Here is a 16,514-nt window from a genome sequence, read left to right as displayed (position 1 = left end):
ATGCATCAATTAATTCGTAATCAGAATCACATGATACCGAAACCAAAGAACCAGAACCATGAGCACACAAGTCAAGGAAATCATTAGAAAAAGGTTTAGCTACTGATTTTTTTTTCTCTTTAGACAATCTTTTACACTGCAAGATTCTTTGATGCTTAACATACGCCATCATTTGTACGTCAGACCAAGACTTACATACACAGCAACAAGAAGTCACAAATCTGTCCATGACAAATGTTACAAATGTCACGGGGGTCATACTCCCTGCTACTCATCCTTGTCCCAAAAACCAGGCAATTCCTGAAGTTGCTAGCAGAAGGAAGAGTCGAACCATCTTGAATATCCATGAAAAAAGTCACAGAGTAATACATGTCGTGCAAAAGTTTGTCAAAATAAAATATACCAAAATGAAGAAATAAAAGTTAGATCACTGATTTTGTGGATTTCATAAATTGTAAATAAGCATAAAGCAACAATTAACAAAAAATGAGAGCTTTAACGGCACAAAAGGTTTCAGAAATTCATAAAGAGCGGCCATGATGTAAACAACACGGGCACTGGTTAACAATGATTTTCAAGGGAAGGTTTTGTACCTGTCAAACAACAGTGTTGTCAACTGGCGGACAGAATAGGGTGTAACATGGTTGTCAATGTGGTTAAATTTTGGCACAGTATTGGGGATTTAGGGCTAGATAAATTATATCACGGTAATGTTTATTAATACACAAAACTACAATGGGTTCTGTGCTTGAGAAGAGATTTTTTACATTTTCACGCCTGTATGTCTAGAAAAAATTAACATAGACTCGAGTCGCCACACTCAATACCACGAGTGAGTGTTGTAATGTAACTCTTTTCATCATATATATGAGTAGTATCTGTTCATGTATGTATGCACAGCACATATCCAATTGTCTGAATCTAGGTATCCAGCAGTAATGTTTGTTTTGCTTCATCGTACGCCTGGCAGTGTGTACCGCCTTCCCAAGCACTTCAATACTATTTGTTTTGCTCCAAACCCTTCAACCCAAAATTACCGGACCATAAGAGGTCTAGAACTGAAAAGAGGAAGGTAGGTAGTAAGTGTACCACCTTCATGTGCCCAGTACTATGCAATAGTCTTGAATGGTGGTACTCCGTGTACCCCCAAAAGAATAGTTGGTAAAGAAGGGGTTAAGTGTTCTGAAGGCCTATCGAGACCCTGAATTCTCCATCTCCTTTTCTGATCAACAAAGAGTTGACTGCACCTCACTATCTTGAACTGGGCCAACTTAAGGAAACTATTCAAGGTTGATAGATCTTTATCTGGTCTCTACCCTCCGATATTTTCTCTACTGAGAAGAGGCGACTGTAGAAGATTGGTGTGTTGTTCTCTACCATTTCTATTGACCTATTCTGTTAGCATGTCTCTAATCTCCTGCTGCAGGGCCCACTCCTTGGGAAAGTTATTCCAGTGAAGGGGAAAACGATCAGTTCTAAAGACAATGGTGGTTTCTTATTAAAAAGGTTGAACATATTCATTCCTGAGGGTATAGACTGTCCACTTCTCTTTTCCACACTGCTTCCATACAGACCACTTGTTCCCCAGACAGCTCCACTCCTTCTGCAGATATGGGGGTGAGAGACTCCAAGTTTCATCTTCATCCTCCTCTCTTACCCCGTCCTGTTCTGCCTGCAGGATCTGCAGTGTTGAGAGGCACGAAATGACTGTCCTCCATCATCCCAGCCTTTTCACTGAGGAACCATATGGTTCTGGGGCCAGTATCCAGGAAGAAATGCCTGTTCAGTTGGGAAAGTTTGTACGGCGAATCCAGTCTTCTTTTCTTGCTGCCTGTCGGGCTAACCTCCTCAGGCTCCATTGCACCATCTGCAAGCTCCCCCTAATTCAGGTACTGGTGAATTACTTCCAAGTCATGCTCTGCTTCCTCCAACCTGAACTTAGACAGGGGAAATAAACCCTTACTGGGCATGACTGGTAACAAAGGAGTTTGTGGGGGTAGAGATGATGGGCCAGGGGAAATGTTCGGCATCAGTCCTCTGGGGATCGGGTGGTTTTCTTCCTCCCTCCTTTCCCATATTTTACCAAGTGAGGGGATGACCATGTCATGCATTCTTTGCAGGGAGCTCATAGGAACAAAGTTACAGAAATGCTCATTCTTGCCTATGCACCAATGCATTTCAAACTTCCAGCTTTCTTCCATTTCATACACCAAAGCATTGTGGAGGGAGAAGGAAAAAACACACTAGGTAAAACATGAATTCAAGAGCAGGTATGGCCATGTGGGGACCCAAAATAATACTGTTTTCAACACTGAATCTCCAGGAAAAAAAATTCACAAAATGCATCTATGATAGAATTTACATACATAGGAAGGGTAATCTTTTAACTACACATTGTAACCAAATTATTCACACACAGACACAAAACAAAAACACTCGGGTACACACAAACAACTTCTATGAGGAAACAGAAGATGTAAGCTCATGAATAGATAGATCTGTAGGTAGAACGGCCCAATGATAATTACGCACGTTAGGGGCACAAATACCCAAACAACAGAGAAGAAAAAAGGCAGTACGTACAACCAAACATGTGGAACAAATCAGAATTGTGTGAAAGCCATGGCAGTTGTGAACACAATGGGAGAAGGTAGGCCATCCGCGGTCACATGGCCATAAGCCTAACATAGGATTTTATTTTTTCAGAGATGAAGCAGAACAGCCAAAGCGCAACAAGCCCGAGTACTCTATATATGTAGGCGTAAAGTAGTATGTCTGTCGGAACAACTAGAAAATGAAAGAGGGGCCATGCAGGAACAAGTCTAGGTTTTCAAATGTCTCCATTAATAATAATTTCAATAGATATTGAGCCCTCCAAACCTTAACTGAGAAATTTTATAAAAGGAACAGTACTTTGACGCCCCTTTATGTCAATGAAAAGGTTTAAAATTATGAAATACAGTAGACTACAGTTATGGTTCACAACCATCAATTTAAAATGGTGCCCAACCAATCTTCCAGTGATAATAAATACTCGTCAGTAGTGGATACCTCAGACCCTACAACATCCAATAAAGGCAGCAAGTACTGTATATACCATAAAATGTTACAAACAAGTGATTTTAAAAACACAGGGCCTAAAAAAAATTCAAATGTACTCTACCTGGTCGTTCAATTTTAGCCTTGCCAATAGGAATGACAAAATCCTTCGACAAAACCTCATCGGAAACATCAAACGCAGTACCGTACATTATCTCATTTTCTAGAACTACTACAGGATCAGAATCACGGATGGCAGCCTTAAGCAAACCCTTAGCATCTTCAGAAGAGTAAGGTGAAACAACCTGCAAAGAAGTAACTGTAATTTAGAGCATCAGCATTTACAGTTTAATCATAAAAGGAAAACAATGGTCAGATTTTAAAATGAATGTCAACACAGAAAAATTTCAAAACTTTTATGCTTTTCCATTGACATTAAAGCTCTCTCTCTCTCTCTCTCTCTCTCTCTCTCTCTCTCTCTCTCTCTCTCTCTCTCTCTCTCTCTCTCTCTCTCTCTCTCTCTCTCTCTCTCTCTGAAGAGACAATTTTTGTGGTAGATGTATGATGTATGTACAATGTTTATTAATATTTTCAAATATCAATAATAATATTAATAACAATAATAATATAACTATACGTAATTACAAATTTCATATGTGATAGTATTTTTAAGAAAATAACCTTTCCATTTCACTTTTAAGTAAGAACAACACTTTATCTCTCTCTCTCTATAACCAAGATGAGAGAATCTTTATGCCACATGTATACAGGCAGTCCCCGGGTTACGATGGGGGTTCCATTCTTAAGACGCGTTGTAACCCGAAAATCGTCGTAAGCCGGAACGATGTTGTTGAAAACATGTCCACAGGGAAAATTTCACTAATTTGCAATTTTTCTTACGGCCGTATTTCTAAAATTATCACTAATTTACTTTTTTCATGTGCAACACTGTGTATTCACAAATTACTGTAGATTTTCATTAAAATAAAAGAGAGAGAGAGAGTAATTGAGTTGAGAGAGAGAGATGACGAGAGGAGAGAGAGAGAGAGAGAGAGAGAGAGATTACATAAAACCATTAAATTCGTTGACCATTGTATGGCATTGTTACTTTCCCAGCTCCGAGTGTCACTGGAGTTATGAGGTAGGGAAATTGATACAGAAAAAGAAGAAGGGAAGAATTTTCTTTTGAAATTAGTTATCATATTATTACTACTTCTATTATTATTATTATTATTATTATTGTACTTAGGAAGCAGACCCTCTCTCAAGCATACTTTATTAAAAGTAATGGCTACTTCAGCAGCATTACACTTGTAGAGATTCTTCTCTATTTTCCGAATAGCGGCTTTTTCCGTGCTACTTAGACAGGCTAGTAGAGCGCCTATGGAGGTCATGGTCAAATACAGAGCCAAAATTGGTGTATATATTTGAATTTTACAGATAAACTATGATACCATAGTTATCAAAGTCATTAACGTATATATATATATGTCTCTCTCTCTCTCTCTCCTCTCTCTTCTCTCTCTCTCTCTCTCTCTCTCTCTCTCTCTCTCTCTCTCTTTCTTGAAGCAAGCGAGCTTTCGTCTGGAGCTGCCAGACATCCTCGGGCTGGGAAGCTGAGGGTGGACTGATCTTGAAGCGGTGTCCGTCCTCGTTTATATTTGGAGTTGACAGCAGGGGAACCGCCCCATGCTGATCTACTATTGGCTGGTGGCGGTAGGTCTTCGTTTTCATTGGTGGCTTGAACCGGGTCTCAAGCCACTTTCCATGCGTTGATGGTTTTGATACTGTAAGTCCTGCAGCCGCCTAGACCTCCTTAGCGGCGCGGTTACGTCGATGGGCGTTTCGCTATGCTGCGGGACGTCACGGCTAACTTGATTATGATTGGCTGCGGGAGTATCTCGTTCGGGGGCGTCGTCTTCCGTGGAGTTGTCGTGCTCGGTGGTGTCATTGTTGGTGGCAGGTCTTCTCATACTCGTAGGGAGGAGAAATTCTTCCTGCGTCGTATTTAGTGTAGGTCTTACTTGCTGGATGAGAAGCGCCTCCAGCAGGCGTAACCGACGGGCATCAGGGCCTTCCCGATGATCTTCGTGTTTTGGATGATCACATCCCGGGAGATGGCCTCTTGATGTTTGGTGCGTGCATGATTTTTGATAGCCCCCTCTTGGGCGTGACACGAGAGTCTCTTCGACAGGCGCATGGTAGTCATACCAACGTAGGCGCCGCTGCAACCGCGGACTGGGCATGTATACTGGTACACCACATGCGTCTGCTTCAGGGGGTCTCGTACCTGTGGAGAGGGGTTATTTTTCATAATTAGGTCGCGCGTCCTCCGATTCTGGTAGTAGATAATTAGGTCGATATTTTTGTGTCGTCGGTCGGGGATACATTTTCAGAAATAATTTTCTTGACTGAGTCCTCTTCTTCACGGTAATGTGAGCTCATGAAGGCTTTATAATACAGCTTGATATTATCCTGGGGGCGTGGTTGCGGGCTCTCACTACCGTACCATTTCTCCAGGGCTGTACGGACTTCTCTGCTTATTAATTTATTTGAATACACTCGACCGCGCCTCCCAAGTACTCGTAAATAACGGGTATTCAAATAAATTAATAAGCAGAGAAGTCCGTACAGCCCTGGAGAAATGGTACGGTAGTGAGAGCCCGCAACCACGCCCCCACCCGGATAATATCAAGCTGTATTATAAAGCCTTCATGAGCTCACATTACCGTGAAGAAGGACTCAGTCAAGAAAATTATTTCTGAAAATGTATCCCCGACCGACGACACCAAAAATATCGACCTAATTATCTACTACCAGAATCGGAGGACGCGCGACCTAATTATGAAAAATAACCCCTCTCCACAGGTACGAGACCCTGAAGCAGACGCATGTGGTGTACCAGTATACATGCCCAGTCCGCGGTTTGCAGCGGCGCCTACGTTGGTATGACTACCATGAGCATGTCGAAGAGACTCTCGTGCCACGCCAAGAGGGGGCTATCAAAAATCACGCACGCACCAAACATCAAGAGGCCATCTCCCGGGATGTGATCATCCAAAAACACGAAGATCATCGGGAAGGCCCCTGATGCCCGTCGGTTACGCCTGCTGGAGGCGCTTCTCATCCAGCAAGTAAGACCTACACTAAATACGACGCAGGAAGAATTTTGTTTCTCCTCCCTACGAGTATGAGAAGACCTGCCACCAACAATGACACCACCGAGCACGACAACTCCACGGAAGACGACGCCCCCGAACGAGATACTCCCGCATGCCAATCATAATCAAGTTAGCCGTGACGTCCCGCAGCATAGCGAAACGCCCATCGACGTAACCGCGCCGCTAAGGAGGTCTAGGCGCTGCAGGACTTACAGTATCAAAACCATCAACGCATGGAAAGTGGCTTGAGACCCGGTTCAAGCCACCAATGAAAACGAAGACCTACCGCCACCAGCCAATAGTTAGATCAGCATGGGCGGTTCCCCTGCTGTCAACTCCAAATATAAACGAGGACGGACACCGCTTCAAGATCAGTCCACCCTCAGCTTCCCAGCCCGAGGATGTCTGGCAGCTCCAGACGAAAGCTCGCTTGCTTCAAGAAAGAGAGAGAGAGAGAGAGAGAGAGAGAGAGAGAGAGAGATGAGAGAGAGAGAGAGAGAGAGAGACGAGAGAGAGAGAGAGAGAGTGAAGAGAGGAGAGACATATATATATATATCGTTAATGACTTTGATAACTATGGTATCATAGTTTATCTGTAAAATTCAAATATACACCAATTTTGGCTCTGTATTTGATCATGACCTCCATAGCGCTCTACTAGCCTGTCTAAGTGCTAGCACGGAAAAAGCCGCTATTCGGAAAATAGAGAAGAATCTCTACAAGTGTAATGCTGCTGAAGTAGCCATTACTTTTAATAAAGTATTATTATTATTATTATTATTATTATTATTAATTATTATTATTATTATTTGAAAAATATAATAAACACGTGCATCTACCATAAAAATTCTCTCATTTCAGTAAGAAAGAGGAATTATCCTTACAAGTGAAATGGAAAGGTCATTTTCATCTCTTTAAAAATACGACCATTATGAATTTGTAATTACAGTCTTATTATTATTATTATTTTATTATTATTATTATTATTATTATTATTATTATTATTAAATAACTGAAATTATCAATAACATTTCACATACTAGTACCATAAAAATTCTTTCATCTCGGTAAAAGAGAGAGAGAGAGAGAGAGAGAGAGAGAGAGAGAGAGAGGAGCAGAGAGAGAGAGAGAGAGAGAGTTTATCTCTCTCTGTTCTCTCAAAAAAATACTTATAACGCTTCCAGCGAAAGAGAGGGAGGGAGTTACCACTATGACACATTATTATCTTGTGTGGCAAGAGAGAGAGAGAGAGATGAGAGAGAGATGACCGAGAGAGAGAGAGAGAGAGAGTTAACCTTAATTAAAAGTGACATGGATAGATTAGTATTGTATTTCTTTAAAATACTATCACACATGAATTTTGTAATTACAGTTATTATTATTATTATTATTATTATTATTATTTGAAAGTATTAAAAACAAATAGTACAAGTACATAAAAAATCTTGAGTCTCAGTAAATGAGAGAGAGGATAGAGAGAGACGAGAGAGAGAGAGAGAGAGAGAGAGGGATAGGGAGAGAGAGGAGGAGAGATGAGAGAGAGAGAGAGAGAGGAGGGAGGGGGGGGGGGGGGGGGGGGGAATTTCATGAGCAATTGATGGCAACACAGCAGCTCTTCCCCCTCCTGGCTGTCACAGAACTTGATATATCTGACAGTTTAGTACCTGGAGGTAGAGAAAGGTTACAGAAAGAAAGAAGACTGGGATTTCCTTCATTCTTCCATAATTTTTTAAATATATAAGCTAAAATCTTACTAATTCACTATGGTATTTTCTTTAATGAATTGATATTATTGCTGTATAAATTAATATTAATATTTGAAAATAGTAAATCATTTATTTATTCATACAAAAAACATACATCTTTGTAGGAGAGAGAGAGAGAGAGAGAGAGAGAGAGAGAGAGAGAGAGAGAGAGAGAGAGAGAGAGAGAGAGAATTATTATTTTTATTATGTGATATCATTTCAACTTATTAAACTTACTAATACAGTATTAATCATAATTAATATTTGAAAATTAGTAAATCATTTTTGTATTATAAAAATGTATTTAGTCATGTAAATAAACATCAAAATACAGTAATTAGTGATTATTTTTGTTGGAAAATACAAAGAGAGAGAGAGAGAGAGAGAGAGAGAGAGAGAGAGAGAAACTATGGTTTTTATATCCAAGTCTAAGTAGAGTATAAATGGATTCTTTAAGTGAAATAATGTTTCAATGATATTTTGCTGTTTTGTATTAAAGGATATGTATACTGTTTGAGAATGCGTTCCTTATCCTTGACTATGGTTACCATACAGTTTAATAGCGTAAATTAATTTATGCGCCCTCCGCTCAGAAACTAGTTCTGCGTATGAGGTATCGGTAAAAAGCATAAAAAACCGTCGTAACCTTGGAATTTGCTTAGTAATCTAACCAGAGACTTAGTTTTGTTAATTATGTATACTGGAAAAAAGCAATGATTTTTTTCATTATTTGCGATTTTGGACTGTTATAAACTGCGCATCCCAAGCTAGCGTATTCATTTGCTCACAAACTAGTTCCGCATATGACGCGTCACTAAAAAAATTTAAAAAATACGACATAAGTGTCGAGAATCATCATAACCTCAAAATTTTTGTTGTAATCTAACCAAAAACTTATTTTTATTAATATACTGTGCTAAACTATAAAGGATTCTTATCATAGTATACGTTTTTTAAAAGCGTCATTAACTCGAAGCGTCAGCGTCGTAACCTCGGAACAAACGTCGTAACCCAGGGCGGATTTTTCAATGAATATTTAAGAAAAAGCGTCGTAACCTCGGAACGTCATAAGCCGGAGCCGTCGTAACCCGGGGACCGCCTGTATGTTTATTAACATTTTCAAATAATAATAATATGACAGTAATCACAAAATGCATTTAAAAAATTCTTTCCCTTCATCTTTCTTTTTAATTCCACCAAAGCTGAAGTCTAGAGCTGTCAAATACAGTGGTCCCCCCGTATTTGCGGGGGATGCGTACCAGACCCCCCCGTGAATAGTTAGAACCCGCGAATGTTTGGAACCCCTATGAAAATGCTAAAAACAGCCTATTTTGTTAGTTAAAACTCAAGAAAAACCCACTAAAAATGTTCATACTTTGTTTTTTTAATAGTTTTATCATAAAAAGTGCATTTTATGATGAAATTCATCAAAAAAACCAGGAATTTGTGGATATTTATCATAGAAAAATACCGCAAATGCGCGAATTTTCCGCGAATAATGCAGGGAAACGTTCCCCAGAGAAATCCGCGAATGTGTGAGTCCGCGAATCTGGAGAATGCGAATATGGGGGGTCCACTGTATGTCAAGCAATGTGACAGGAAGGGGTGTGTTGCCAATTATCCAGTCAATGATTTCTTCATAATTCTCTCTCTCTCTCTCTCTCTCTCTCTCTCTCTCTCTCTCTCTCTCTCTCTCTCTCTCCTTACATATGTAATTTTCCAACACTCCTATATTGTTACCATCCATTTATTTCTTTTAAGGGTAATGTATTTGGTAATGCATTCAGCAAACTTTCAAATGGAATCACAGTATCTTCAATTTAATTTAAAAGTTAGCTTAATACCTATATAAAGACAACCCTCTCTCTCTCTCTCTCTCTCTCTCTCTCTCTCTCTCTCTCTCTCTCTCTCTCTCTCTCTCTCTTATTGGTAGATAATTTTTAATTTATCTATTTTTACCTTTACCAGCTAGAACTGTAAATGTGCTGTTCTAAAACAAACACGTAAGTAAAGTTGTATTAGTTCAAATAAAAAGCACTGCTTGTTCATGAAAAGGAATTACAGAACAAACAAAAAGAGACAATAGAGAATTACTTTAAAGTGGTTGAGAAGACTTCTAAAAATAGACCGGCCAGAAAGGGGGGAGAAGAGAAACACGTTGTAGTACATACTATGTGATCTCCACCCACTCCAATATTTTTACCAATCATTTGTTTCCTTTTTTTAAGGATAATGTATTAGGCTAACTTTTAAATGAAATTACAGCAACATTTAAAAGTTAGCTTAATACTTAGGGAGCATGATTAGGATGATATTTAGTGTTCAAACTTTAAAAGTAAGTACTTGTTAGCATTTTTAGAGACCATACCAAATGTACGCAAAAATTTCCCTTGTGCGAGTGGGTCTGGAACCTAAGCTTGCAATACTTTCTAAGCAATCCTCAGCCCAAAGCTTCATTAAATCAAATAACACAAAATTTTCACTTATTGCTGATTGATGCTATACATATAAAGGAATGTTAAAACCCACAAACCAGGGAACCCGTTACGCCCCATTATTAGCCAAATTCCCGCTCCTACGTATCAGCTTGTGAAGAAATTGAATACTATTTTGACTCCTTACGTTCCAGATGACCATAGTTTTGAAGTCCTCTGCTGAGTTTTGTTACGAACCGAGAGAGGTCCGCTTCAAGTTCGATATTACAATAAACAAAAAGAATTCAACACCAACAGTTGAAACCGGGGATACGAACATAGAAAAAAACACAAACAGAACAAAGGTTTATTTACAAACTTACTAACAAAGATAAATGCAGAATGGTTTCTCCTATTTACATACCACAAGTAAAATCTTACAAGCGTGAACTGGGGAAGCAGTGAGGTAATGCAAATACTTGCTGGCCAGTTTTGCGCTGTCGGAGATCTATGCTCGAAGCGGTGGCTTCACAAAAGGTGAACTGTAATTGCAGACGTCTTCTTGATTCCGTATTGCAGAAAACAATGTCTATTCTTGATACTCGAAGGGCAGGGACTCCTCGAAACCTCTTGTAAAACGTTTCTGCTCTCAAGGCTTGCTCAAAGACGAAAATACCTTGGTCGTTCTCTCTAACTGGACGACTTGACCAGAATTCAACCCAAACTCTTGAGCACCTTTTCCTCTCTGATCATTCGTCTGTTTCTTCTTCTCTTATCTCTCTCTGATGATCTCTGATCTCTGCTGCTGAGCTCTCACTGATCTCTTCTACTCCGTCAGTCATATTTATACGGTGACAGGGGGCGGGGCCTACGGGGGGCAGAGCATGAACGTCACAGACTCCCGAGATGACCAGAACGTCTTAGAAGAATCTCAACAAAGTATTGCATCATATTTCGCTGCATTTTCTGACGACGTGACAGCGGGTGTCGCGTTCCACAACACTCCTGCCGATTCTAGAACCATCATGAGAACAGGTGCCTTCAACACACGGGCGGAAGCCTCCATGCTGCAGTACTTCTCGAAGAAGAAGCGTTTTCCTTTCCTTCATCTCATAATTCCTTGCTTAAAGCTATTACCATGACATGTCCCCCCCAAAAAAGAAAAAAAATGAAATTAACTGATTTTATTTTTTTTCTCAAGAGAAACAAGAATGAAACAGCAAGGGAAAAATTCTGCATAAAGCTTTAACACTTCTCCACTCACACACTTGCTCGTGTGAAAACAGAAAACGGTCATTAGGCTACTCATTCTGAGAAATCTCTAGAGAGGCTATCAGCAATAACATTATCCCTTCCTCTTACTTTTTCCATTTTCTGAAGTCTGATTAAAACTTTGAAATACTAAGACACCTCTTGCATCTTTCTCAAAAATAATTTCTCTTTGTGACACAATTACCAAGGGCACGGGCGGCGGCCACGGTACGGGGCGTTCTTTATAATTCTGAAGCAAGTTTACATTCATTGAGTTTGCTCTACTCTTACCCATATTAATTCCATAATGTACATTTCCCCTCTTCTCTAACACTGGGAAAGGACCTTCGAACTTATAAGATAGAACTTATAAGATAAAGAGGAACTTTCTTTCTGGACTAGTACTAAAACTTTATCTCTTGCACAGAATCCTGTCTCTTTTGCTCCAAGATCATGTTTTCGTTTAGTCTCCCCTTGACTTTCACTCTCGTTCTCTTTCGCTAGTTGTCGAGCACTTCCGTTCTCCTCCGCTAGTTGCCAAGCATCTCCTAAATTGTCTTTATAATACTCTAAACTAGTTACGTAATCTTCACTACCTTCTTTAAGCATTAAGTTACATTTTAGCATTTCCAAAGGACCTTTTAGCGGTGTGACCGAAAACAAGCTCAAAAGGACTAAATCCTGTAGTGTCGTTCGGTGCCAACCTTAAATCTAACAAAACAAATGGTAACTTTCCTTCTCAGTCATATTCAAAGTTACTACAGAGTTTTCGAAACCACTCCACAATGCCTTGTGTTTCGGGATGATAAGGTGTGGAAGTTAAGAGTTTAATCCCTAACTCTCTCATTCTATCCTTAAAATACTTGGATACAAAATTGCTACCATTATCACTCTGTATAGTACAAGGCAGACCAAACTTAGAAAAATAATCTAACAATCGTACAGTCCTTGCATTACAGTTTCTTACGGGAATCGCCTCTGGATAGCGAGTTAGTCTATCAATGATTGCCAACAGATATATATTCCCTCCCTTACTCCTAGGCAATGGTCCGACCATATCGATAACTACAGTCTCAAAAGATTTGCTTACCGAAGGAATATTACACAATGGAGCTCTGGGAATTACTTGATTCGGTTTCCCGGCAATTTGGCATTCATGACAGATTAAAACATACCTCTTTACGTCAATCTCCATTTTAGGCCAAAAGTACGCCCTACTAATACACCTGAAAGTTTTATTTACTCCTAAATGTCCTTGCTCATCATGTGCTAACTTCAACACTAGCTCACAAAGCTTCCTAGGAACCACTAATTGTTCGGTGATTTCCCCTTCACTACCTGACTTAGGACAAACATAACGACACAAAACTTCGTTCCTTAAACAAAAAGTTTCCTTACACACATCATCGAGATCATCATCCTGCTCACATTAAAAAATTCAGGTTAGTGTCTCATCCTCTCTCTAAAACTTAACTAGCTCATCCTTATCCAAAAGGTTAGTGCCTAATTCATAACCGTAACTAGTGCTAGATACCGGTACATTTACTACGTTACCCTCAACAGCTACACCTTCCATTTGGCTATCACTGTCGACGACAGAGTCAGGTCTCTCAGCCACACTCACGCCAAGATCAACCTCACCACCTCTATCACACTCGTTCGAATCCACAAACTCACTCTCGTTCGAATCCACGAACAAATTATGACCATAGTCTACGTCTGTATCTAAACCTGACCTAGTTACTACCATTTCAAGCACTGGAATATCCCTCACAACAGGATTCACATTCTTGGATAAAGCTAAGTCATTACCGACAATAATGTCAACACCATCAACGGGCAAACTGTCAACAACTGCAAGTTTCACCTCTCCTGACACTACCTGACTTTCTAAATTCAATTTCAACATAGGACAAAGAACACAAGTGTTAGGATATCCACCTAACATGACTTTTTCTTCCATGTTGATTTCCACCCTGTCTGGCGCACTCTCTCTCTCTCCTAATCAGTGAGACAGCAGCTCCTGTGTCTCGAAGCAAGACTACTTCCCTCGAAAATACTCCTCCAAGAGAGGAAACGACACCTTCTGACAGAAATTCACCCAAAAATTTCCTAGTTTCTCTCATCACATCATTCCTACTTGACGAAAGGTTAACTAGAGACACTGGTTTCTTAACGTCCTTCCTTTCTACTGCACAACTTTTCGCTAAATGCCCTTTCCCATTACATCGGAAACATGATATTGTTAAGATACAATAAAGTTTGTTCATACTTACCTGGCAGATATATATATAGCTGTATTTCTCCGAAGTCCGACAGAATTTCAAAACTCCCGGCACACGCAGTGGTCGGCAAGTGGTTAGTACCCATTCCCCGCCGCTGGGAGGCGGGTGTCAGGAACCATTCCCATTTTCTATTCAGATTTTCTATTCCCACTGTCTCCTGAGGGGAGGTGGGTGGGTACTTGACATCACTGTCTTCGCAAGATGAATGCGCCTGTCTAATGGTGTCCCTCAAGAAGAATGCCAGAGCATTCTTCGACATCGGTAAATCTGGTCTCCTGACCGAACACCATAAGTTGTTAGAAGGACCTCGACATTCCTTCGTTCTTCGCAAATAAATCTTGAGAGCCCTGACAGGGCACAGGACTCTCTCTGGTTCTTGTCCAATGATTTCCGCCATACCCTTAATCTCAAAACTTTTGGGCCAAGGGTTAGACAGATTTTCATTTTTTGCTAGAAACGTAGGACTTAATGAGCAAACAGCATTATGTCCCCTAAAACCAATATGCTTGCTAAAGGCTTGAATTTCACTAACCCTCTTCGCCGTCGCCAGAGTCGTTAGGAAAATAGTTTTCTTAGTAAGATCCCTTAATGATGCATACTGAAGGGGTTCAAACCGACTTGACATTAGGAATTTAAGTACTACATCCAAATTCCATGATGGTAACTTAGGTTGAGGAATCTTTATAGTCTCGAAAGACCTTAAAAGATCGTGGATATCTTTATTATTTGCCAAATCAATCCCTCTATGTCTAAAGACTACAGATAACACACTTCTGTAGCCTTTGATTGTTGAGACTGCAAGCTTTAGGTCGTTTCTCAAGTAGAGCAAAAAGTCCGCTATTTGGCTCACAGAGGTCGTGGTAGAGGAAATGCACGTTCTTCTGCACCAACTCCTAAACGTAGCCCACTTCGATTGATAGACTCCAAGCGTGGAGGAAGCTCTTCTCGCATTGGCGATTGCTTTTGCAACCGGTCTTGAAAAAACCCCTCGCTCTGACCAACTTTTTGATAGTCTGAATGCAGTCAAGACTCAGAGCGGGGAGGTTTCCGTGGTATCTCTCAAAGTGGGGCTGTTTGAGTAGATCTGTCCTCATGGGCAATGTCCTCGGGAACTCTACTACAAAGGCCATGACCTCTGTGACCACCCTGTTTGAAACCCGCTCCTTTGCTGGCCAGTAAGGAGCGATTAACGTCAATCTCGTCCCTTCTGACATTGCAAACTTCTTCATTACTTCTCCCAGAATCTTGAACGGGGGGAAAGGCGTAAAGATCCATCCCTGTCCAGTCCCAAAGAAGTGCATCTATTGCTATTGCTCCCGGGGTCGAGCACGGGGGAGCAAATACAAAGGAAGCCTCTTTGTTCTCGCTGTTGCAAAGACGTCCACTAGAGGACGTCCCCATAACTTCCACAGCTCTCGACACACATCCTGATGTAGAGTCCACTCGGTCGGCAGCAGTTTGACCTTGCCGACTGAGGAGATCCGCCCGGACGTTCTCCACGCCTGCAATGAACCTCGTTAGAATCGTTACTCTCTGAGTTCTCGCCCATAACAAGATCTCTCTCGCTAGGTTGAACAATGATCGCGAGTGAGTCCCTCCTTGTTTTTTTATGTATGACAGAGCTGTGGTATTGTCTGAATTTATCTGAACGATCTTGTTTGAGACTTTTTCTTTGAAAAACTGAAGTGCCAAGTATATGGCCGCCGCCAGTTCTTTGAGATTTATGTGCCAGAACACCTGTTCCCCTCTCCAGGTGCCTGACACTTCCTCCCTCCCTAATGTAGCTCCCCACCCGGTGGTGGACGCGTCGGAGAACAACACTAGGTTGGGGCTCTGAAGTTTGAGGGATGTTCCTTCCAAAAGTTTCACAGGATCGAGCCACCACTTTAGGTGATTCTTCACCTCCTTCGGGATCCTCAAAATTGTCTCCAAATTTTCTTTGTCCTTCCAATTCTCCTTCAGGAAAAACTGGAGAGGTCTGAGATGTAGTCTCCCCAAGGAAACAAACCTCTCCAGCGAGGAAATGGTGCCCAGCAGGACTCATCCATTCCCTCACCGAGCATGATTCTTTCCTTAAGAAGACTGATATTTTTTCTAATCCTTGCTGTTGACGTCCCTGGGACGGAAAAGCTCGAAAAGCCACTGAATCCATCTGAATCCCCAGATACACGATGGATTGTGTGGGGATCAGCTGCGACTTTTCGAAATTCACTAGAAGTCCCAGGGACTTTGCTAGAGTTAAGGTTGATTGAAGGTCCTTCAGACACCTTGCTTTTGACGATGCTCGAATGAGCCAGTCGTCTAGATAGAGAGAGATCCTTATGTTTGCAAGATGAAGCCACCTCGCCACATTCTTCATTAGAATTGTGAAAATCATTGGTGCCGTACTCAGACCGAAGCAAAGAGCTCTGAATTGGAAAACTCTTCCCTTCATGACAAAACGCAGGTATTTCTTCGAGTGGAGATGTATCGGGACGTGGAAATATGCGTCTTGCAGGTCCAATGATACCATCCAATCGTTTTGTCTTAAGGCCCCAAGCACCGACTGAGGTGTCTCCATCTTGAACGTCTGTCTCTCTATAAAAAGGTTTAGACTGCTCACATCTAAAACTGGCCGCC

General features: G+C 40.9%; 1 protein-coding gene across 1 annotated transcript in view; it reads right to left on the bottom strand.

Moving 5' to 3' along the window:
- The window catches only part of LOC135206233 (pyruvate dehydrogenase E1 component subunit beta, mitochondrial-like), a gene marked incomplete in the record, with an annotated part of 150,109 nt that overhangs the window by 17,831 nt on the left and 115,764 nt on the right, over positions 1-16,514 (bottom strand). Inside the window, 1 exon segment of the mRNA XM_064237602.1 lies at positions 3,164-3,344. Within this exon segment, the coding sequence (XP_064093672.1) occupies positions 3,164-3,344 (181 nt within the window).

This window comes from Macrobrachium nipponense, chromosome 11 (genome assembly GCF_015104395.2).
Source record: "Macrobrachium nipponense isolate FS-2020 chromosome 11, ASM1510439v2, whole genome shotgun sequence".
Lineage (NCBI taxonomy): Eukaryota > Metazoa > Arthropoda > Malacostraca > Decapoda > Palaemonidae > Macrobrachium > Macrobrachium nipponense.
Note: the sequence above shows the minus strand (reverse complement) of the source record. Positions and strands in the feature narration are given on the sequence as shown.